Source organism: Myotis yumanensis, unplaced genomic scaffold (genome assembly GCF_028538775.1).
Source record: "Myotis yumanensis isolate MYYU_CA2020_CCGP unplaced genomic scaffold, mMyoYum1.0.hap1 SCAF_7, whole genome shotgun sequence".
Lineage (NCBI taxonomy): Eukaryota > Metazoa > Chordata > Mammalia > Chiroptera > Vespertilionidae > Myotis > Myotis yumanensis.
This window is the reverse complement of record NW_027223758.1, coordinates 36,046,772-36,071,618: the sequence shown is the minus strand read 5'-3', so window position 1 is coordinate 36,071,618 and position 24,847 is coordinate 36,046,772. Positions and strand designations below refer to the sequence as shown.

General features: G+C 43.5%; 1 protein-coding gene across 1 annotated transcript in view; it reads right to left on the bottom strand.

Moving 5' to 3' along the window:
• The window catches only part of ACSS2 (acyl-CoA synthetase short chain family member 2), a 60,218-nt gene extending 38,972 nt beyond the window's left edge, over window positions 1-21,246 (bottom strand). Inside the window, exons 1-2 of the mRNA XM_070420187.1 lie at window positions 20,994-21,246; window positions 12,400-12,595 (exon numbers count right to left, since the gene is read on the bottom strand). Coding sequence (XP_070276288.1) covers window positions 12,400-12,595; window positions 20,994-21,171 — 374 coding nt within the window. The 5' untranslated portion in view covers window positions 21,172-21,246. The remainder of the gene's footprint in view (window positions 1-12,399; window positions 12,596-20,993) is intronic.
• Between the last annotated feature and the right edge of the window lie 3,601 nt (window positions 21,247-24,847).

Here is a 24,847-nt window from a genome sequence, read left to right as displayed (position 1 = left end):
TCGGTTTCTTTCCTCTAAATTATTCTAAAATTTCATCTTTCCATTCCATTCCCACCAGCAGTATCCCAGTTTAGGCAAATCTACCCTGAATAACAAATTCCCAGCTCTCTGACTTCACACTCCCACTTTCACATGTATCCAAATTAATCTTCTTAAGCCCAACTGTGACCACATCATTACCTGCATAAAATCTTTTCAGAGGTCTCCAAAAATAGTCAAGATCTCCAATTCCTGGACCTCATCCACTGTTGAAAACAATCTTGATTCATTCCTCTTTCTCTCACTACCCACACCCAATCTAAGCAGCTTCCATGGGTTCTTCACCCAAAATAGACACAGATTTGTACTAATAACCTTCAAGCTACTACTATGATGGTTTAAATCACCACCATTGCCCACCTTGATTTTTATAGTAGCCCCCTAAATGGTCTCCCTGCTTCTACTCTTGTCCTATTCTCAACACAAAAAAATCTATTATTGCCCTTCTAGTCTCAACACAGCCTATTCTCAACATAAAAGACAGATTCTAAATGTAATTCAAATTATTGCCTCATCTATACTCAAGATTGTCCAGCAGCCCCCATTTTGAGTGAATAAAACCCCAAAATCTATATTGACTTTCAAGATTCTACTTGATCTAGTGTCCTGCTGACCTCATCCCTTACTCTCTTTTTGTCTAGCTCACACGTCCTCAGCTACACGGACTTTCCAGTTACTCCTCAAACATACCAGGCAGCAGCATACTCCCACCTCTGGACCTTTACACTTACTCTTCTGTGTACCTGAAATATTTCTTCTTTCCAATCCAACTATCTGCATAGCACACTTCATTTCCTTCAGATCTCTGCTCAAAGGTCACCTTTATCAGAGTTCTTCCCTTATCAATCCCTATTCTTCATTCTCATTCTCTTTTCCCTTATGCTACTCTGTTTTTCTATAGCATTTATCACCACCTGTCATTTACTGGTTTATTGTCTTCTCAAACTGGAATATAACTTTCATGAGGGCAGGGACTTTGTTGGTTTGCTCAGAATGGTGCCTGGTATAGAGTAAGTTCTCAATAAGTATTTATTGAATGAATAAATTATTCCCTGAATAAACCCTTTACTCCAGAGAGACTAGGACTTCTCACTGTTCCGATAATAATAATGGTAGCTAATTTTATTGAGTACTTTCAATGTACCAGGAGTCGGACACATGAGCTTATTTGTTTTTATCCTATTCAATTGACAACTACATGAGATTAAAAAAAAAACAAAACACCTATTTTTATCCACATTTAAAGTTGAGAAAACTGCGACTCGAAAAGGTTAAGTAACTTGTACACAATCATACAGTTAGTGGCAGAAATAGATTCAAATTAAGTTAGTTTGACACCAAAATCCATCCTCCTAACTTTTGTTATACTGCCTGCCTACATGCTTTCTCCCTTCTGTGAACTACTTTGTGTGACTTTTTGCAGTTTGGCCCATAATTGCTTGAGGCTGTTTTATATAGGCCTACTCTTCTTAAACAGAATTCCATGAGGCCAGGGTCTGAGCCATTTAAACCTGATAACACATTTTCTCTGATATTTTTAAGACAGTTAATTTAAATTGAATTTATGTCTAACATGACTAATTCCTCTTTTCATTGTCAAAGCCAAGTGTTGAACAACTAGAACAGTGGTTCTCAACCTTCCTAATGCTGCGACCCTTTAATACAGTTCCTCATGTTGTGGTGACCCCCAATTTCATTGTTACAAATTGAACATAATTAAAGCATAGTGATTAATCACAAAAACAATATGTAATTATATATGTGTTTTCCAATGGTCTTAGGCGACCCCTGTGAAAGGGTCGTTCAACCCCCAAAGGGGTCACGACCCACGGGTTAAGAACTGCTGAACTAGAATAAGGAAGTAGTATCTTATGGTGAAAAGAGTAGTTGACTAAGAGTGAGAATATCTGATTAGTCTCAGCTCTATCTCTAAGCAATATATAATCCTCAAGCAAATCACTTAGCCTTTCTGGCCTTAATCTACCCATCTATAAAGAGAGTTGGCCAAATGAACTCTAAATTGCTTCAAGTTCTAAAAATACCATTATTCCATGAACATTTACAATGTGTCAAGCTAAAAGTAAAAGGCCAGATTCTTCATTAATATGATTCTATTTTGGCTAATTAGAGTAGTTTCCTAAGAGCACTATTTCCTTTGAGGTTTATTTCAGTATACTAGTATGTATGAGACATGCCCCTAAACAAGGAACGAACTACAAATGTGGTTTGCTAATGGCACTACAGCTACCTAAATGACACAGTACAGGTTAAAAATAAAGTCATACTATGGCTCCATAAGAAGTATATCAACTGGAGTAAATCATTGAAAATCTGACATTGTAAAAAACATTAATAAAAATTAGAGCAGGTAGAAGGTGGGCTCCAAGGCGAAGAACTTTAGAGGAAAAGGAAGGCTTCCTAGAATATAAAGGATATGATAGAGTGTTTGAAAAATATTGAGTATATGATAAAGGCAAGTTGTGCAAGAAAAATGGCAGGCAATTTTAACTTCAGAAAAAAACAAAAATTGGTACATAAAAGGAAATGCAATCGTAATATTACTCTTATGTAAACATTGATTTTTAAATTAACTTAAAAACAGAGCTATAATCTACACTAATAAAAGAGAAACATGGTAATTAGCGTACGACCGCTACCCTTCCCATTGGCTAATCAGCATATCCTTATGCAAATTAACTGTCAGCCAAGATGGCGGCCGGCAGCCAGGCAGCTGGAAGCGAACATGAGGCTTGCTTGCTCCAGTGAAGGAGGACTCCAACGTTCCCTGCCTGACTTGCCGGCCTCTGAACTCGCAGTTTGATACATTCTAACAAATATAGAAGCTAAACAAAACCCCAGAAAGAAGGCCGGGATCTCAGAGCTGGAGTTATACATTGTTTCGATTATAGAACCGAAACAAACCAGATACCTTCTTTCAGCAGCGGAAGCCTCAGAGCTAGAGCCAGAGCTAAAGTTGGCCCAGAATAAAATTTAAAAAAGAGAAAAAAAAGGAGCGGTTGGGAGCTTCAGTCAATCTCCAGCCTGAAAGCAGCCCTCAGCCCCTCACCCAGACTGGCCAGGCACCCCAGTGGGGACCCCCACCCTGATCCAGGACACCCTTCAGGGCAAACCAGCCGGCCCCCAGGCCTCTATCCTATATAGTAAAAGGGTAATATGCCTCCCAGCACCCTGATCAGCATGACAGGGGTCAGCGACCAAACCCCCTGATCTCCCTGCGGCTCTGTGTGTGACAGGGGGCGGCGCCCCAACCTCCCCCCACCGCCACGGGCCCTGCTCTGTGTGTGACAGGGTAGAGCCATAACCTCCCCATCGGCCCTGCCCTGAGTGTGACAGTGGCAGCGCCCCAACCCCCTGATCGGCCCTGCTCTATGTGTGACAGGGTGCAGCGCCCCAACCCCCTGATCTGCCCTGCTCTGTGGGTGATAGAGGGCAGCACCCCAACCCCGCCCCCCCCCCCCCACGGGCCCTGCTCTGTGTGTGACGGGGTAGAGCCATAACCTCCCCATTGGCCCTGCCCTGAGTGTGACAGTGGCAGCGCCCCAACCCCCTGATCGGCCCTGCTCTGTGGGTGACAGGGGGCGGTGCCCTAACTCCCCTATCGGCCCTACTCTGTGTGTGACAGGGGGCAGCGCCCCAACCCCCTGATTGGCCCTGCTCTGTGCGTGACAGGGGGTGGCACCGCAACCTCCCCATCGACCCTGCCTTGAGTGTGACAGGGGGCGGTTCCCCACCCCCCAATCGGCCCCACCTTGAGCGTGACTGAGGGTGGCATTGCAACCTCCCAATCTGCCCTGCTTTGTGCATGACAGGGGGCGGCGCCCCAACTCCCCAATCAGCCCTGCTCTGAGCCCAACCAGGGGCTGCACCTAGGGATTGGGCCTGCCCTCTGCCACCCAGGAGCAGGCCTAAGCCAGCAGGTCGTTATCTCCTGAGGGGTCCCAGACTGCAAGAGGACACAGGCCGGGCTGAGGAACCCCCCCTCCCCGCCCCCGAGTGCACAAATTTTTGTGCACCGGGCCTCTAGTTATATTATAAAATGAAAGAAATTGGAGGAGTATACAAGAATTAAGTTCTCATCTACCATAATAGGAAGTCAACACTTTCTAGGAACCAAGATGGTGGCATATGTAAACACTGGTACTCATTGCCTCCCACAACCACATCGAAATTACAACTAAAATACAGAACAACCATCATTCAGAACCACCTGAAAACTGGCTGAATTGAAGTCCTACAAGTAGAGAAGTAAAGAAGAAAGTGCACTGAGACTGGTACAAGGAGTGAAGGTAAGGAACGAACTGGTCCGACACCCATATATGGCATTTCTTTAATCAGGAGGGATAACTCCAAGGCCTCCTGTGAGAATCAAGGGGTCCCAGCCCCATACCAGACCCCCAGCCCAGGGTTATAGAGCTGGGAAGAGAAGTCCCTGTAACTTCAGGCTATAAAAACCAGCAGGGATTGTGGCAGAGTGACACAGAGGCTGTGGGAGTCCCAGGTGTTCCTCTTAAAGAGCCGGCACACAAACATACATTGTCTTGATTCCTCTGAGCTTCAGCACCAGGTGGCAGCTTTGGAGAAATCCAGGGACATACAGGGAGGAACTGGACTGTTTGGCATCAGGACAGGAACTTGGGGGCGGCTTTCTCCCAAATAGGGGTGCTTTTAGGGATCATTGTTCCTGTGCTTGAACCTCCCCCATTGCAGAGCTGACTGGAAGCCATATCTGAGTTTCCATCATCAATGGCCCACACTGTTGGCTCCACTCTGGTGATTCCCTGAGACCCCACCCCATCCAATTTGCAGCCCTACCCAAGCTGTTTGCAGCTGCTTTTCCATATGAATGGCCTGTCTTGGTTCATGCTTCAGACTTTGCTAAAACCTCTTAAACAAGCAGCAGTTGGAGTCAGTGTACTTCAAAACTATCAATAAAAGGCCTACAACCCAGCACTAGTACCGGCCTGCCTTGCCTCACAACTGGGCCTTGCCTGGGCACTTTCAGTCCAATACAAATAGCAGCAATCTGCAGATCTCTCTATAGCTCCTGCTGGGTGGCACCAGGCAATGGCTGACTTTGCACCTCCCAGGAGGACCCAGAGCCAGTGACCCGGTAGACAGCTTTAGACCATACCAGATTACAACTCTACATGTCCACAAACAACCCACTCAAGGGGCAGGCTCAGTGAGTACCAAAGCCCCACTAAGCAAGTCCTGCTACATAGGGGTATCTCCTGCATAGCAGCTCTTCCATTGTAGAGGCAGCTGGTCCTCACAGTCAATTGGCCTGTAGGCCAATTCCTCCCAGTGACACCAATCAAGGCTCAACTATAACAAAACTGTGTACACAGTCCACACAGGGGTGCACCTACAGTGCCCAGCTCAGGTGACTGGGAAGGCTGAGCCACTGGGTCCTACAGGACACCTAATATACAAGGCTACTCTACCAATCTCAGGAAACATAATAGCTCTACCTAATATATATATAAACAAACACAGGAAGCAGCCAAAATGTGGAGACAAAGAAACATGTTACAAATGAAAGTAATGGAAACAAGCAAGCTACTAGATACAGAGTTCAAAACAATGGTTATACGGTTACTTAAGGATCTTCATGAGAGCTTCAAAGATCTTTAGTGAGATTTTCAAGGATCTTAGTGAGAATGTCAAAGACATAAAAAAAGACTAGTCAGAAATTAAGCATACACTAACTAAAATAAAGAATAATTTACAGGGATTCAATAATAGAGTAGAGTTTTTGGAGAATCAAATCAACATTTGAAATATGAGGAAACAAAAAACACCCAATCAGAAGAGCAAAAATAAAAATGAATTAAAAAATAAAGCCGAAACCGGTTTGGCTCAGTGGATAGAGCGTCGGCCTGCGGACTGAAGGATCCCAGGTTCGATTCCGGTCAAGGGCATATACCTGGGTTGCGGGCACATCCCCAATGGGACATGTGCAGGAGGCAGCTGATCGATGTTTCTCTCTCATCGATGTTTCTAACTCTCTATCTCTCTCCCTTTCTCTCTGTAAAAAATCAATAAGATATATTTTTAAAAAATATGAAGATAGTGTAAGGAGCTTCTGGGACAACTTCAAGTGTACCAACATTCACATTATGGGGGTACCAGAAGGAGAAGAGAGAGAGCAAGATATTGAAAACCTATTTGAAAAAAAAAATTAAAAAAAGAAAGGAAACCTATTTGAAGAAATAATGACAGAAAACTTCCCCTACCTGGTGAAAGAAATAGACTTACAAGTCCAGGCATCACAGAGAGTCCCAAACAAGAGGAACTCAAAGAGGCTCACACCAAGACACATCATACTTAAAATGCCAAGGGTTAAAGATAAAGAAAAAATCTTAAAAGCAGCAAGAGAAAAGAAGTTAGTTACCTGCAAGAGTGCCCATATGACTGTCAGCTGATTTCTCAACAGAAACTGTAGGCCAGAAGGGAGTGGCAAGAAATATTCAAAGTGATGAATAGCAAGGACCTACAACCAAGATTACTCTACTCATCAAAACTATCATTTAGCATTGAAGGCCAGATAAAGAGCTTCACAGACAAGAAAAAGCTAAAGGAGTTTATCACTACCAAACCAGTAATACATGTAATTTTGAAGTGGGGGGGGAGGGGGAGGGGGGAGGGGGAGGGGGAGGAGAAAGAGGAGAAAAGGAGGAGGAGAAGAGGAGGAGGAGGAGGAGAGGAAGAGGAGGAGGAGAGGAGGAGGAGGAGAGGAAGAGGAAGAGGAAGAAGAAGAGGAGGAAGAGGAGGAAGAGGAGGAGGAAGAGGAAGAGGAAGAAGAAGAGGAAGAAGAAGAAGAAGAAGAGGAAGAAGAAGAAGAAGAAGAAGAGGAAGAGGAGGAAGAAGAGGAAGAGGAAGAGGAAGAAGAAGAAGAAGAGGAAGAAGAGGAGGAAGAAGAAGAAAAGGAGGAGGAGGAGGAGGAGGAGGAGAAGGAGAGGGAGAGGGAGGGGGAGGGGGAGGAGGAGGAAGGGGAGGAAAAAGAAAATATATATGAACAATAAAATGTCAATAAATACATATCTATCAACAATTGAATCTAAAAATAAAAATATACAAACAAGAAATCTAATGAACAAAATAAACTTATGAATAAGATATAATCAGAGACATGGAAAATGGAACAGACAAATGAATCTCAGAGGAAGGGTGTGGGATTTAAAATCTGTAAATTTTAAAGATTTAAAATAAGAAAAATACTTTGAAAAAAAATAGATGAATATATGGCAATATAGCATATTGTATAAAATATGGAGGTAACAAAGGGAAGTAACCACATATCTTGCATATTTGTACTTTACTTTCTTATAACAAATGTGATTTATTTGTAGTTTGCTTTTGCTTTGCCGTGAACATAAAAGAATTGAATAATAATGGCTCATATGGAACTTGTCTCCTATTCTTCTACCCCTGTATCCATAACACCTACATAGGGCTAAGTACCCAATGACTTTAACAATTCTTGCTGGTTGAATGATCATTGTAAAAATGGAGTGAAGATGTCTTGTTACGGAGTTGCAGAATTTTGCACTGAAAATAAATTTAGAGATGATCTAATCCAGTACTTCCTAAATTGGTGTTCCATGAAATATTTCTTCTTCTTCTTTTAAATATGTTTTTATTTATTTCAGAGAGAGGAAGGGAGAGGGAGAGTTAGAAACATCAATGTTGTAAGAGAATCATTGATCAGCTGCCTCCTGCGTGCTCCCTACTGGGGATTGAGCCTGCAACTGGGGCATGTACCCTGACTGGGAATGGAACTGTGACCTCCTTGTTCATGGGTCAATGCTCAGTCACTGAGCCACACCAGCTGGGCAATATTTCTTGTTATGATATTAATAGCATGCTGCCATAAGTGGTTGGGGCTCAAATAAATGTGGGAATCTCATGTTAGCAAAGTTAATCAGATGTGCTTACTGTGGGGCTTCTTGGAGACTTTACTATATCTCTAGTAATCAGTGATTCCTGGAGCATTCTTTGGAAAACACTGATCTAGTCTACTCTCCTCATCTTACAGATAGGGAAAGAGAGACTCTCTGGAACCTGTTCAGGTATGGATGGTGAGAAACTAGAAAGGACCTCAGGATTCTGGAGCACCATGCACCTGCATTATTTCAAACCCGGGGCAAGGGGTGGGGTGGGAGTCAGACACAAGCATTTCCTGTGCAGATCTTTAAAGGTTTTCTGATCCTTAATAAACCTAAGAAGTGGGCTCAAGTGTTGGCTGGAGCTAAAGAAAATTTAAACAGGTAGAGACCATGAGTTTCAGTGGCATAGTGATCCCAAATTGAGCAATGGCAATGTGATTATACACTCATTCACATTTGTACAGTGTTTTCTAATAAATAAATAAGTAGTTCACCTTTTATTTGATTCTCATAACTATCTAAGGAGAAAGATAAGGATGGGATTATTATCCCCATTTTATGACAGAGAAAACTGACTCTCAGAGAGTTCCCTGTACTTATACAGCAGGTGAATGGCAGAGTTAGAATGAGAATCTAAATTTCCTGTCTCTCAGGTTAGGGCTTTTCTCACTATATCACATAAAATGGGCAAATTTTGACCGAGTACAAATTTAATTCTTTAATGACACATTCAGTCTGCTCCAACTGGCTCAATTAAAAATAGGATCAGTTCTCAGAGTGCTCATAGATGGTGGCAGAAGCAACATCCCAATTACTGGAATTTTAAGGTCCTATTTGGGTTCAGTATATTAGTACTTCTTGTAGAGTTATGTTGCCAGGAAGAGGGGCTCATAGAAAATTCCTGCTGGGGAGGCAGCATGGTCTATTTTTACAAGCAAGGTGCCAGATAGACTTGGTTTTTAATCCTGGCTCTATCACTTATTCTATGATCTTATTCACTGTGCAACCCTTCAGTGCTTCATTTCTTCACTTGTAAAGTGGAGCTAACAATATATATTTTGCAAAGCTGTTGAGAGACGAAAGGAATTAGAAGGGATAGCATAGTGTCATGGTCAAACCTGTAAGCTCTGGAATTATACTACCTGGGTTTGAATCTCAGCCCACTTCTTGCTAGCTGTATAACTTTGGATAAGTCACTTATTAATGTCTCAGAATTTCAGTTTTCACATATGTGAAATGAGGAAAATAAATAGTGCATTCTTGGTTGTTGTGAGCATCAAATGAGATATTTGTTAAGAACTTGAGCACAGAGAGAGTGCTCTTTCCCTTTCCTCCTAAGAGCAGAGCTGTCTAGAGGGGCCTCCTCACAGCTGTGCAGCTTCACAGCCATGCTGCTTCCTAGTTGAACTGCAGCACGCTTGAGCTCTTCCGTAGCTGGGCTGTATCACAACGGAGCTGTTTGCACTCTAAGGCAGAAAAAGGAAACCTGAATTTCTGGAGTTAAGTTTACTCATTTCAGAATAGATGGGCTTCAAGGATTCTTCTAGCTTTGAGATTATTTGACTCTGAAATTTCTGTTTAGTGCTCATGGTTGATTCAAGTTCTTTATGTTTTCTGACACAAATATTTCTCTCGCCCTTCATTCTTCTTAGTGGTACATAGCCACTGGCCAAATTCTCCTTTACTGTCATAGACATCTGCATCAGATATTCAATTTGGCAAATATTCCTAATTGCAGAGATGATGGCCTAACAAAAATGTCAGCAACAGCATAGGAATTGCCCCCATACTGATGCACAGCCAGGGGCCACGCAGGCAATCATTGTGTCTCCGGGTGTCATTTACAGAATGTCCTGGGGGAGAGTATTGGTATCCTTACTGATATCCCCAGACATTCTGGTTAATGACATGTCTGTTTCATCTGGAAGTTTTTAAGGAATTACACAAAGTTTACTTATTGCCTTGTTACTTTCCCCCTCCTATTGTTCTTCGCTGACCAGAGACTTCATTTCATCCAGTTCTTCCTCCCATCCCATCCCTCCTTAAAAATAACTTTTGTGTGATGCTGATTTCAAGTAAATTAAGTTCTAATTGAAATAATTTCCCCCCTACGGTTTGAATGCTCAGCCAGCTTGACACTCTCAAGGAGAATTTGCTTTTTTTCAATTGTTGTTAATCAAAATAAATCCCTAAATAAGTCATGAGTCATTGTTATCAGCGAGTGTGTACATATCCCTGAACTTTTTGGGGGCAGAAAAAAGGATTGAGAATCTGTTTAAAAGATTCTTGAAGAAACAGCCTTAGTTTTTTTTTCTTTGGAAAACCCTGCTCTCTCATTGTATCCTCATTTCCTGGAACACGGTGCACCTGTTTTTACTATTAAGCTCTTTAACGTGACTATATAGTTATTGAAAGATTATAATGAGTTCAGTTCTCAATGCTTTTTTTTCTCTTAAAAGTTTAGTTTTCTAAAATCTGATTTTATATCTAAAATATATAAAATTCCCCCCCTTTCCCTGGTTTACTTTCTCTTTGTCACTTGTCATTTGCTCTGAAATTTGTCAGAGTGCTTTGAAAATAGTAAATGGCTGTACTAATCTAAGGGGATATTTTTATTACTGGCTGGTTGGTTGACACTGGCAGAAACACCAGTGAAGGTTGAATCGTCTTCTCCATTTGTTCATATAAAAACTCCTTGCTAGTTCGTGGACCTAGTTGGTATTTGTAGAATCTTTTACTTGGAGATTTTGATGCACTGACCAGATAGTAACAGTACTTTCTTGGGGTTGGGCGAAGGAGATTGTATAGTTCTCCTTGTCAAATCTATGACACTTGTTACTAACATGTTGGATTTCCAAGCTCATGAGGATTTATTAATGTTTATCCCTTCGGTGTTACATTATGTCATGAATCCATGTTTTCTCAGATATGCAGCCTGTTAACAGGTAATTACTTGACCTGATTCCTACAATCATTTAATCTCAAATATTTAAGAGTTGGTGAACTAACTTTAATATATTAGAATGGGATTTTCCTACATTTCAACTTTTTTTTCACATAATTGATCATTTATTCTGGGATGTCAATCGTTTCTTCTTCATGCTCAAGTGGGATTGACTTATGTTTCTGTCCTCCAGTTTAAGGATAGTCCATAGTTCACCAGCTTTTATGTGGTCCTTCTAAAATAGTAGGAACTAATTAATGACAAACGTGCTGGGTAGAGTCTTAGGATTAGTCATAGATGGTTCAGATGTGTGTAGGTGTTACCATTGTCCACCTAGTAGATCGTGTAGGAGAACACAGAATGTCATTAATGGCAGTAGGGGGTGCAAGAGCCCATTTAGGTTAGAAGTCAAACAACACTTGCAACCTCTTAATATGTCGTACCATGGAGAGCTGCTCCACTTTTACTTGGTTAAGTCATTGCAAGGTTATCTGTGGCCCTTTGGTTACTTTTTTTCTTTGTATTTTCTCACCTTTTTTCCATTTTGTTGTTCATTCGATTAACATTTTTTTTAGAAGGCTGGTAGATAAGGCAGAAAATATAAAACTAAAGCATTCAATATAGCTTTTAGGAATTAGTGACTGAAAACATGACAGCTAGAGGAACCTGTAGAACAACACTTGGGATATAATCAGCAAGATCCAGACTGTTAGAGATTATATCAGACCTGGCTTCATCACAAATATATGACAGGAAAAGGCGGGAAAGCCTTTAAATCACAAGAGATTTAAGACATCTATTAGCTAAATATAATGTGTGGACTTTCTGATTTAAACAAATCAGCTTTAAAAAAAAAAGATTCCTGGCCATTGGAAAATTTTGTACACTGTCTGGATATTTGTGATATTAAGGGATTAGTGGTTAATATCTTTAAGTGAGGTAATAATATTTTAGTAATTTAATTTTATGAGAATTTTGATTTCTTATCTAAAGGAGCTTAACATTTTTTAATAAACCCAAAACCTAGATTCATGAAACATCTTTCTTTAGTTATACCTACCATTCTTAAAAAGAAAAAAAATAAAATAAAAGAACTTGAGCACAGTGGTGGTGGTAGTAGTGGAAAATCCAACACCAATTTCTCTCCCAAAGCAAAAATAAGAAAGTTACTTAGTCCTGTTCTTTTCCATTTACTCTTTTCCCTCTTTTCTCTCCAGCTAGAAGTTGGAGAGGAAAGAACACCAGACTAGAACACCAGACTAGAAGTCAGAACACTTGGCTTTGAATATCAGTTCTGTCACATGCTATTTATGTGATTTTAATAACTTCCTTGAGGTATTTTTCCTCACCTGAGACATTAAATTAACTATATGTAGTTTACTTCCTGTACCAGGTTGTTGTAATGAATTTATGGATTTTAAGGCACTTCATGAACTACGAAACATTATACTATAATGTGAAGGATGATTTTTTATCTACCACAGACTATAAGATAGATGTTTTTACCAGTAAAAAGCAATTTTGTCACCAAGTTTTTTCTCGTGGACAATTCGATCCAGTACGTTGTAACAGATGTTGGTAGTTGCTCCTTTCATCCACTCAATGAATATTTTTCCTTTAGTCACATCAAAGTTGTACTTGAGGAATGGGCCAGGACAAGGGGTCTTCCAGTAAAATTCCTTGGCAATGTCTCCCCAAAACTCTGCAACAGAAAGAGAAGCCCAACATCACAAAGCTTCTCAGGCATATTTATCCTCAGATGTCTTGCCAGTCTATGCACAGGACCAAGTCACAACTTTCCTGCCTTGTACTCTAATACCTACCACCTGGGCTCCTTCCTCTACCTGTCTAATCTTATCATCCACCACTCTCCTAACCCTCCATCTATTCCCATGAGCTGAATCTTGACTCAAATTTCTTTCTTCTCTTCTCAAAATTCCCACTTCATTTTTTGCCATCTATTCAAATTGCAGCCACCCAGGGCTTATCACAATGCCTAGCACAAGGTAAGCAGTTTTTTTAAATGAATTAATTAGTGGAAGGAAGAAATCCTTTACCCACAGAGCCTCCCATGACCATGTCATTGTCTTAATTTGTACACTCACTCTCAGCAATTATTTAGTTTTTTAAAAAATATATTTTTATTGATTTCAGAGAGGAAGGGAGAGGGAGAGAGAGAGATAGAAACATCAATGATGAGAGAGAATCATTGATTGGCTGTCTCCTGCACGTCCCACACTGGGGATTGAGCCCGCAACCTGGGCATTGAGCCCAACTGGGAATCGAACTGGGACCTCCTGATTCATAGGTCGACACTCAACCACTGAGCCAAGACAGCCGGGTTGCTCTTTAGTCTATTGTTACTTGCCCAAGTGTTACCTGTTCTGTGCCAAATGTTGCTTTAAGCTCTTTATATTATTTCATTTAGTCCTTACCACAGTCCTAGGAGATGGCCTTATTTTCATTATCCTTTTATTGATTTAAAAATTGCCCAAGGTGCCCTAGCCAGTTTGGCTCAGTGGATAGAGTATCAGCCTACGGACTGAAAGGTCCCAGGTTCAATTCCAGTCAAGAGCACATGCCTGGATTGCAGGCTTAATCCCCAGTGTATGGCGTGCAGGAGGCAGCTGATCAGTGATTCTCTCTCATCATTGATGTTTCTAGCTCTCTCTCCCTCTGAAATTAATTTAAAAAAAAAAATATATATATATATATATATTTTTTTAAGTTACCCAAGGTTATAGTTACTAAGCCAAGACTTGAACTTCCCTGAAGAAAATATTTTGGCTAAAATCTGAAAGATGAATAGAAGTTTTTCTTTACTCCCCCACAAGGAAAGAGAGTACTATGGGATGGAAAGGAACCAATGGTATACTGTTAAGGGGAACTCCTTAAGGCTGAAGCACTGAGAATCAGAGAAAGAATAGCAGGAAGTGATGGATAAAATGAGCAGATCATACAATCTTTCTGGGCATGGTAATGAACTTGGTATTTATCCTAAGAGCAATGGAAAGTCATTGTAGGATTTTAAGCAGGAGAGGGACATGATAAAATTTGCAATCTTAAAATATTTGTCTGAATCTCTGGAGAAAATGTAATCAACAGGTAAAATATATAATTGCACAACACTTAGGATATTCTCAGTACTGAATCAGGAGCTAGAGGAGAGAAAGACACCTAGAACCATAACAATGGAAGGAATTTTAGAGAGTATCATCCCCTCATTTTAGTGTTAAGAAAACAAATTCAGCCCTGGCTGGTATGCTCAATGGTTAGAGTGTCAGCCACGCACCAAAGGGTCTTGGGTTCGATTCCGGGTCTGGGGCATGTGCCTGGGTTGCAGGTTTGATCCCCTGTGCCAGTAGGGGTACTTGTGTGAGGCAACCGATGTACGTGTCTCTCTCACATCTCTCTCTCTCTCTCTCCCTCTTCCCTCCCCTCCCTCCCTTCCTTCTACTCTCTCTAAAAATCAATGGGGGGAAAATATCCTCAGGTGAGAAAAAGAAACCAAATTCATAGATGTAAAGTGACTTGCTCAATGTTATATGATTCAGTTTATACAATGTACATAGTTGGTTTTGAATGTATAAGACAATGTAATTGCTTGCATAATGTACCATTTGCAATCAATTAAAGAAATCTAAATTAAATCATCTCAAGTGCCATTATCTATATATATAAAAGCCTAAGTGACCAGTTGACCGGTAGCTATGACACGCACTGACCACCAGGGGGCAGACACTCAATGCAGGAGTGCTGCTCAGCCAGAAGCCAGGCTCATGGCTGGTGAGCCCTAGCTTGGGCTCTTCCCCGACCGCCTGCCGCTTCACGCACTGCTACATGCCCCAAGGGGTCCCGGACTGTGAGAGGGCACAGGCTATGCACCGGGCCTCTAGTATACCTATAAAAACTAGCAAAGATTTAAAAAAATTGAATCTAATGCGTAAGTGGCCTTAGGAAACAGATAATTTTATATAATAATGGCATTGTAAGAAATCAGTACAATCTTAGTGGATGACAGGGCAATTCCTGACAATAGCCATAAAAATTTATATACCTTTTCATGTGATAATTCAACTTTGGGGAATACACTCCACGAAAATAATCCCAAAGGAAAAAAGTGATTAGTAAAGAGATCTTTATAAACCACTATTTATACTAGTAAAACTGGAAACAACCCAAAAACCCAACAATGAAAAAAAACCAAACTGGTGAAAATTAGTAATACTAGTAGTAATACAATAGACTACTAAATGACCATTAAGAAGAAAGTGAATGAGAACTGGCCTTTTAGTGAATGCCATTCATGTACCAGGGACTGGGCTAATCTCTTTTAATCTTTACATGGCCCTATGAAATAATCATTAATTATCCTAATTTTATAGATGAGAAAACTTAAGCTCAGGAAACACAGGAAAGTCTCCCAAGGACCACACAGCTAGAAACCAGAATACAAAATCAGATCTGACTCTAAAGTTCATTTGCTACATCTATATTGAGTACATGTGTACACTCAAAAATGTTTTAAGTGATAAAAGTAGACACAGAAAATGTAAAACTAGTTATGAACTGCATTTGTGTCCATCAACAAGAAGTGAAGAAAACTGAGTTTTATAATCACTTAGTTTTGTTTTTCAGTTGTTTTGGTTTTATTCTTGGGTGGGGGATGTTTCGTTGTACACGTTTTAAGTACTGACAAAGTTCAGAAGAGGAAAAGATGAGCACAGACTCAGATAATCAGAGAATGTTTTGTGGAATTGGTGGGGTTTGACTACAGGAGCAGAAGGAAATGGGCAAAAGCAAGAAGGTAGGAAAGGGACTTGTTTTTTTGTTTTCTCTTTTTTTTTATTGCTTAAATTATTACAAAGACTATTACATATGTCTCCTTTTTTTTCCCCGCCCTTGATAATCCCCTGGCCTCCCCTACCCCCCAGTGTCTTATGCATACAAGTCCTTCGGTTGACCTCTTACCCCCACTCCTGCCCACCCCCCCACCGGCCTTCCTGCTGTAGTTTGACAGTCTTTTCGAGGCAACTCTGCCTCTGTATCTATTATTGTTCAAAAGTTTATAATGGTCTCTATTATCCATGAATGAGTGAGATCATGTGGTATTTTTCCTTCAGTGACTGGCTTATTTCACTTAGCATAATGCTCTCCAGTTCCATCCATGCTGTTGCAAATGGTAAGAGTTCCTTCTTTTTTACAGCAGCATAATATTCCATCGTGTAGATGTACCACCGTTTTCTAATCCATTCATCTACTGATGGGCACTTAGGCTGTTTCCAGATCTTAGCTATGGTGAATTGTGCTGCTATGAACATAGGGGTGCATATATCTGGAAAGGGACTTTTGGGTGTTCAGTATATCAATGAGAATGACTTGTCTAGAATGAGGAGTGTGGTAGGGAGTAGTGGGAGATAAGGATAGGGAGGTGGAGTGGGGTTAGTTATCCAGAGACGACCTTGAAAAAAAGCAAAATTTTAATTTGAAACTGTAGAAAATAGGAAACTATTAAAAGTTTTTCAAGTGACATAAGAAGGCAGTGTTTCCAGAATATTGATCTAACAGTGCCTAGATATATCAAAAATTGAAGGTGGGTGAGACTAGGAGAGAGAGAACCAATTAGGAGGCTGCTTCCTTGAACTAAAAGGGTCTATGGAAATGGGAATAAAGGTAATCTCAGAGGCATTTTGAAATAATGTTTGACAGAATTTGGAGAAAGACAGATTATGGAGTCAGGGAAGAGGAATAGCATAGCTCTTAGGAATATAGGTTCTTCAGGCAAGACTACCATGGTCACAAGGATGTAAAAAACCTGTACATAGAAAATTATGACACTGAAGAAATTGAAGAAGATACCAATAAGTGAAGGCATATACCATGTTCATGGATAAGAAGAATTAACATAATTAAAATGTCCATACTACCCAAGCAATCTATAGATTCAACGTAATTCTTATTAAGATACCAATGGTGTATTTCACAGAACTAGAAAAAATATTCCAAATATTTATATGGAACCACAAAAGACCCGATTAGCCACAACAATCTTGAGAAGAAAAAAAACAAAGTTGGAGGAATCACACTATCTGATATCAAACATAATTTCAAGGCCATAGTAATCAAAACAGCCTGGTACTGGCATAAAAACAGATATATAGATAAATGAAATAGACTAGAGAGCCCAGAAATAAACCCACACCTTTCTGGTCAACTAATATTTGACAAAGGAAGCAAGAACATACAATAAGGTAAAGATAGTCTATTCAATAAATGGTGTTTGGAAAAATGGACAGATACGTGCAAAAAAATGAAACTAGACCATCTTCTTACATCATACACAAGAACAAATTCAAAACGGATGAAAGACTTAAATGTTAGACTCAAAACCATAAAAATCCTAGATGAAAGCATAGACAGTAAAATCTTGGATATTTCTTATAGCAATATTTTTTTCTGATATATCTCCTTGGGCAAGGGAAACAAAAGAAAAAATAAACAAATGGGACTACATCAGACTAAAAAGTTTTGCACAGTAAAGGGAACAATCAACAAAATGAAAAGACAGCCCACTGCAGGGAAGAACATATTCACCAATGATACATCTGATAAGGGGTTAATATCCAAAATTTATAAAGAACTTAATATCATCAATCATCAGAGAAATGCAAATTAAAACCACAATAAACCCTGGCTGGTGTGGCTCAGTTGCTTGAAGCACCATCCCATACACTAGAAGGTGGCTGGTTTGATTCCCAGTCAGAGCACACACCCAGGTTATGGGTTGATCCAGGGTCGCGGCGCATGAGGCAGCAACTAATTGATGTTTCTCTTTTTCACTCTCTCTCTCTCTCTCAAAAATCAATTTTAAAAAACACCCAATGAGATATCACCTCACACCTGTCTGAATGGCTATTATTAATAAACTAGAGGCCCAATGCACAAAATTTGTGCACGGGTTAGATGCCTAGTGGCTGCCAGCCGGGGCCTCCGTTCTCTGGCTGCCTGCCTCTGCCACCCTTAGCTCCCGCCTTGGCCTGGCGCCACCCGCTCACCTGCTCCACCATCCTGCTGCAGTCCCACTCTCGTCAGGGCCCATTGGGGACGGCAGTGCCTCCACTACCACCTGCTGCCAGTGCCTCGTCTCCAACGCCTGCCATGTTCCATGCCGCCCCCTGGTGGTCAGCACACGTCTAACTCCCTGTCTGTCGAACTCCCACCCGTAGGGACAATTTGCATATTAGGCTTTTATTATATAGGAGGATCAACAAGCAACAATTGTTGGCAAGGATGTGAACAAAAGGGAACCCTTGTGCACTGTTGGTAGGAATGCAGATTGGTGCAGCCACTGTAGAAAGCAGTATGGAGTTACCTCAAAAAACTAAAAGTGGAACTGCCTTATGGCCCAGCAATTCCACTTCTGGGAATCTATCCGAAGAAACCCGAAACACTAATTCAAAAAGAATATATGCACCCATGTGTTCACTGCAGCATTATTTACAATAGCCAATATTTGAAAGCAACCCAAGCACCCATCAGTAGATGAGTGAATAAAAAAGCTGTGGTACATTTACACAATGGAATACTACTTGGCTGGAAAAAAAAAAAGAAGAGAATCCTACTTTTTGCAACAGCATGGATAGACCTGGAGAGTATTATGCTAAGTGAAATAAGCCAGTCAGAGAAAGACAAGTACCATATGATTTCACTTATATGTGGAATCTAATGAACAAAACAAACTAACAAACAAAATAAAAAGACTTGTAGATACAGAGAATAGACTGACAGCTGTCAGAGGGGAGGGGGTTGGGGGGGGCAAGGTGGAAAAAGGTAAAGGGATTAAGCAAACCACAAATAAACTCATAAACAGACAACAGTATGGTGATTACCAGAGGGAAACAGGGTGGGGGGAGGTAGAAGAGGGTAAAGGAGGGATAAATGGTGATGGAAGGAGACTTGAGATGGTGAACACACAATATAATATACAGATGATATGTTATAGAATTGCATACCTTAAACCTACATACTTTTATTAACCAATGTCACCCCAATAAATTCAATAAAGAAAGACTACCATGGTTCAAATCCCAGCTCTACCACTAAGTAGCTTTGTCACCTTGTCCAAGTGAGTTATCCTCTCTAAGTTTCAGTTTCCCTCTCTGTGAAATGTGGTTGATAACAGTCTCTACATTAAATCAAACATGATTTCTGGTTAGTAAGCAGGAAGAACCCTATAAATAAGATATGTAAATGGACCTTATTAGGGGAGAGCATGATGAGAGGTTTACAGTTTGCGATAGAGACACTGGCAGGGATTAGGAAATTAGGTAGGCGTGCCGGTTTGGGAGGGAAAATTGGTAAATCCCAGTCACAGTTATATTGAATATGGTATAACAAAGGTGTGTGAATAAAATGGTCTACAGATCTATGAAATTTGGAGCCAGAGCATAAGTGAGAACCTGGGTTCAGAGCTAAATGTATAGAACAGGAGCTATTATTGTGGCAGTTATAGCTCACCCCTGGGAAACAGATACAATCACAACGGGATAAAACACAGAGAGGAAGAGAAGTGAAAAGAGGTCTAAAGACTCAAACTTGGACACTGCCTGCAGCAACCAATGGCTCTACACTTGATTCAATCATGTCTTGCATTATTCAGTAATGGTTTTATCCATGTCGCTTTTATTATCAAACCAACCATCATTTATTGAATGTCTAGGTGCACCAGACTCTCTATAATGCACACTTTACTTATCACCCACTTTTGTCATCATACGAAACTATGAAACCAGTATCATTATCCTTATCTTACAGATAAAGAAAAGGAATCTCAGAGAGGCTTAACAATCTGCCCAAGGGAACTCTTTCCCCCTCTCCACGTGGGAGTCTGCTTGTTTCTCAAAAAATTTCCACCTTTGCTATATACATTTAAAAAATCTGCCCAAGCCCTACACGGTTTGGCTCAGTGGATAGAGCGTTGGCCTGCAGACTCAAGGGTCCCAGGTTCGATTCCGGCCAAGGGCATGTACCTTGGTTGCAGGCACATCCCCAGTGGGGGGTGTGCAGGAGGCAGCTGATCGATGTTTCTAACTCTCTATCCTTCTCCCTTCCTCTCTGTAAAAAATCAATAAAATATATATTTTTTTAAAAATCTGCCCAAGACCACCCAGTAAATGAGTGGTACAGCCAGAATCTAAATCTAGATTTTTTCTGGGTTGGATGTCTGGCTTGTGCCACTGCCAAACATCATGCTGCCTTCAACAGCTTTGATCCCTTCCTCAGACTGAGGGGCAAAGGCAGGGAACTTCGCTCACAGTCTTCAAGACATGCACCTGTCTATCAGAGTTTCTGAGTTATTTCCAGCCCAGCTCACTAGGGGAGAAAAAAAAACAAAACTTGACTGAAATGTGACTTGTTCAGTCTTATGTTGGATAATTTAAATATTTCTGAAATATGAAAAATAGTTCTGGGACTTAATTACTAACCGTGGGAACCCCAGCACGGGAAACAGACCGGTTCCTGCCCCTCAGCCGTGGACACTACCTCGCGTGTTCCGGGCGTCAGGAGGCAGGGGCCGAGCTGGTGTGAACCGGGCGGGCCAGGAATGTCCTCCTGGGGCCTCCTCTCCGCAAGGTGCCCCTCGCCTTGGGAACCCCTCTTTCCACCTGAGGAGTCTTCCTCTTCTCATGAAGCTTTCACTCTCCTCACAGAACCCCCATTCCCTCACGGAAACCACATCTCGGGAAACCCCCACGTCGCCAGGAACGTCCTCAGCTCCTAGGGAGCCCGCATCTCCCCACAGAACGGAACGCTCCTTCTCTTCGAATCCCCGTCTCCCCCCGCGCCCGCCCCGCCCCGCCCCGAACCCCTCGTCCATCTCTTCCTCACAGAACCTGCGTCTTCCGCAACTCTTCCTCACAGAACCTGCGTCTCCTCACGGACCCCTCAACTTCCCAAGGGTGGTCCCCAACTCCCCTAGGCAACCCCGACCTCCTCTCGGAACCCCCACTCCCCCACGGAACCCGCCCGACTCCTCACTGCCCGGGGAGCCCATTCCTCTCCTCGCCGACGCCCCCAGGCGCGCGCGGGCCCGGCCTCACCTCGCGGCTCCTCCACGGAGACTCGGTGCAGCTCGCGGTAGCGCTGCAGCGAGGAGACGTGCGCGGAGCGGCTGAGCTCGGGCGGCGGCGACCAACTCCGCGCCCGGCTCCGCGCGCCAGCCTCCTCCCGGCCCCCGCTGCCACTGCCGCTCCGGCCCCGCTCCTCAGGAAGCCCCATCGCGCCTCGTTCCGAGCGCTGTAACCGTCTTTGCGGTAGTTGAGGGAGCTCGGGGGCGAAAAACAGGCCGCCCGGGGTGGGGCCTTAGGAAAGAGGGCGGGGCCTGGAGGGTGGGCGGGGCTTGGGCAGGCGGGGCGTGGCTGCCCCTAGGGCCGGAGCCGTGCCTTCCGGGAGCGGGACCAGGGTGAGCAAAGGGGAAAGGCGAGCGCTGCTCAGGTGCTCGGGGAGGAGAGGAGCTGACTCGCAGGAGGGGTGGGACCGTAGCATGAAGTAGAAGGGGCGGGGCCGGGTGTGGCAGGAGAGCGGGGTGGATCCTGTATTGACAGAGGCGGGAGCGGGGCAGGCGTGACAGGAGAGGAGGCGGGCCCATGAAGTGACCAGGATGGGGTGGGGTTTGGGACTGACAGATGACAGGTTGGGTTAAGGCGGGGCTTGAACGGGAAAGAGCGCGGCTAACGACAGGAGGTGGGTCAAGTCCAAGGTGGAGTCTCCCCGTGGTCTGATGGCACAAGCCTGTCACCCACAGAGTTGAAAAGCCAGGTGGAGTAGGGTTTTTTTCTGGGTGTCTTCTGGGATCACTTTCCCTCAAAGCACTATCCCTCCATTCGGAGTAAACTCTTCCCCTCCATCCTCAGGGGGAAAAAAAATCCTCCCACGACGTCTAGGGCATGGCCCCTCTCTGTTAACGTTTGTGCTAGCTCAGATTTTCTCTTTCCTTCCACCACCCCTCCCCCCCCCCCCCCGCCACCGAGATTATACCTTCACTCTCCCTGGCTCCACAAATTCCCATCCAGCTCTAAAGTTCAAGATTGATTGAAGATTAGGAGGTGTGTCCAGGTCTTTGCTAGTATACCTACCTCCTCATTGCACAAATGGTATATTCAGGGAAAGGAATGTGTGCAAGGTCCCAGAGCAAAACAACGACCAAGTTTGGGCCAAACCTAAGTTTCTTGACTCCAAGTCTTTTTATATCCTCACAAGCTAAGGCTTGTGAAATACTGTACCAAAGGCTGTGCAAATAGGAGAAATTACTCATATCCTTCTTCCCTTCCCAGTCTCTTTACTTTACCAGGAGACCACGCCCACCTGCCGCACCTGGGCTCAATTACCTCTAACTGACCTCTAGCTGTTCCACCCCAGAAAGGAGGGGCCAGGCAGGACCCTCCATCTCCCACCTGCACTCACCACCAAGAAAAGCCCACACCACCTGTCAGTTCACAGAATGTCTGTCAAGGCAAGGAGGAACCTTAAATATTTAACTCCAAGAGTGATTTTGAGACCCAGAGCTGACAACCCCCATCTCCTGAAGCCTACACAGGGTTTGTGACCACATCAGGCCCATCCCCCTTCCCCACCTGTTCCCTTGTTCTTTGCCCAGCTAACCACAAGCCCAGCACACCTTAAACTGAAAATAATACTTCCATGTTCAAACCTATGATCCAGAGCCTACTCAATCCTGAGGGGAGGGTCTCAGATCGCATGGGCCCCACAGAGAAGACAGATGCTTTATCGAAGAGACATTACACTCAGCAGGCACACACTTCACTGAAGGTATGTGGACTCCACTAAGGGAGCACAGATCTTGCTGAGGGGTCTCAGATCTCACTGAAGGGCTATGGACCCTGCTAATAGGACTTTAATGGTGTTGAAGGTCACAGACCCTACTGGGGGGACATGGGTTTCCCTCTAGGTCAGTGATGGCGAACCTTTTGAGCTCGGCGTGTCAACATTTTGAAAAACCCTAACTTAACTCTGGTGCCGTGTCACATATAGAAATTTTTTGATATTTGAAACCATAGTAAAACAAAGACTTATATTTTTGATATTTATTTTATGTATTTAAATGCCATTTAACAAAGAAAAATCAACCAAAAAAATGAGTTCGCGTGTCGCCTCTGACACGCGTGTTCGCCACCACTGCTCTAGGAGATACCAAAGATATAGATTTTACTAAAAATATGTTGACCCCACTAGGGGGACTCACACCCCACTAAGGGAATGGACATCAATGACAGGACACAGACCTCATTTAGTTAAGACATGCCCTACTGGGGGGATAATACTTTACTGAAGCGTAATAAGCCCTATGGACTTCACTGAGAAGATACTAGCCTCTCTGGGGGGAGAAAGGCACAAGCAATGGGCACACAGTCCCAGGTATAGACAGTCACAGCTTTGGGCAGCCCTCTTCCTCTCCCCTCTCCCCAAACCTTCTCCCAAGTCCTAGAGCTGTTCCCAACCCATTACTGCCCCCTCCTGTCGACAGGTATCAATGCATGTTCTGGGCCCATAATAGATTCCCCACCCCACCCACTCCACCCACCCCTACCCCCCTTGTAGATTTTCAAACTGTCCTGGAGTGAAAGAGGGGATGTATGCCCAGGGGCTTGACCAGCCCCCTCCCTCTCCCTCCCTGTGAACTGTATGAAGAGAGTTTGGTCAAGAAGCCTAATAAAGAGCGAACCCCTCATCCTTGGAAATGGGAAAGTAGTGCAAGCTATACTGTAGTTGGAATTCCTAAGCGTGGGAAGAGGATGGGTAAGGTTGGATGAGATGAGAATCCACAAGGTTAAAGACATGAAAATAATGATAATAATGGCATTTATTGAGTAGGGCCAAGACCTACACCAAAAGCTTTCTACCTGGTGCTTAATCCTCACAACAACCCGCTGAGATGGATACTATTAATCTCTCCAGTTGTCAGATGAGGAAACCGACACCAAAGAAGATGAAGTGTCTGACCCAAGATCACACAGTGTGTAAGTGGTAGCACAGGAAATCGAACACAGACACCTAGACCACAGAGACCCACTCCCCACTTCCCCACCCCACCCCACTCCTGCCACACCGTCATGCCCATTGTTCCTTTCTTAAAGCGTCCTTTCCAGACCACATCAAAAACTCTTAAAATGATGGTAACTATTCAGGTTCCAGAGACCCCATCCCAGAGTCCTAAACCTTGCTCTCTAGAGTGGATTCTGGGCGTTTGCTCGTAGGGATCCTAAGACACACTTGGTTTAGGTCAGGGGTACCAGAAGGGGTTGGGCTTGGAAGAGGAGTCTGAGAAGTGGTGGGGGGCCAGTGAGGGATCTGACGTCTGAGAAGGGACGTCCAAAGGAGGGGCGCAGTCTGAGGATGAAGCAGGTGTTGGAGGGGGCCAGGGGCAGGGGGTCAGGTCGAAAGAGGAATCTGGGGTCGGAGGAGTCCGAGATCGGAGGAAAAGGATCTTGGAATCCAAGAAGGGGTCTGGGATCAGAGGGGTCTGGGATCGGAGGAAGAACCGGGTCGAGGAGAGGTTTACGGCCAATGGAAGAGTCTGGGGCCTGAGGAGGATTCTAGCTCCAACTGGAAGAGGGGATTTGGCCCCCGGCTGCATAAGGTCCTGAATCACTAAGGTCGCGCTTGTAACGTGCTCTTCTCCACGATCTCCCACTTCGCGACCCGGCATTGCCCTCCGGCCTCTGCAAACATAATCCCATCTCCACCTGCGCGCCTACTGCCCGCTGACAGCTCTGAGCCGGGCGGGAGCGAGTCAGACCCCGACAAGCGCTAGGGTGTGGGTGTGGGTGAGGCGCCCCCTCCCGGTGGCCCGGGAGCGCAGGCCCCTCCCTCCCAGCCACCCACCCCGGCCCCCGCCGCACCACTTCCGGCAGGCGCTGCGCTGCTGGGGGGCGCG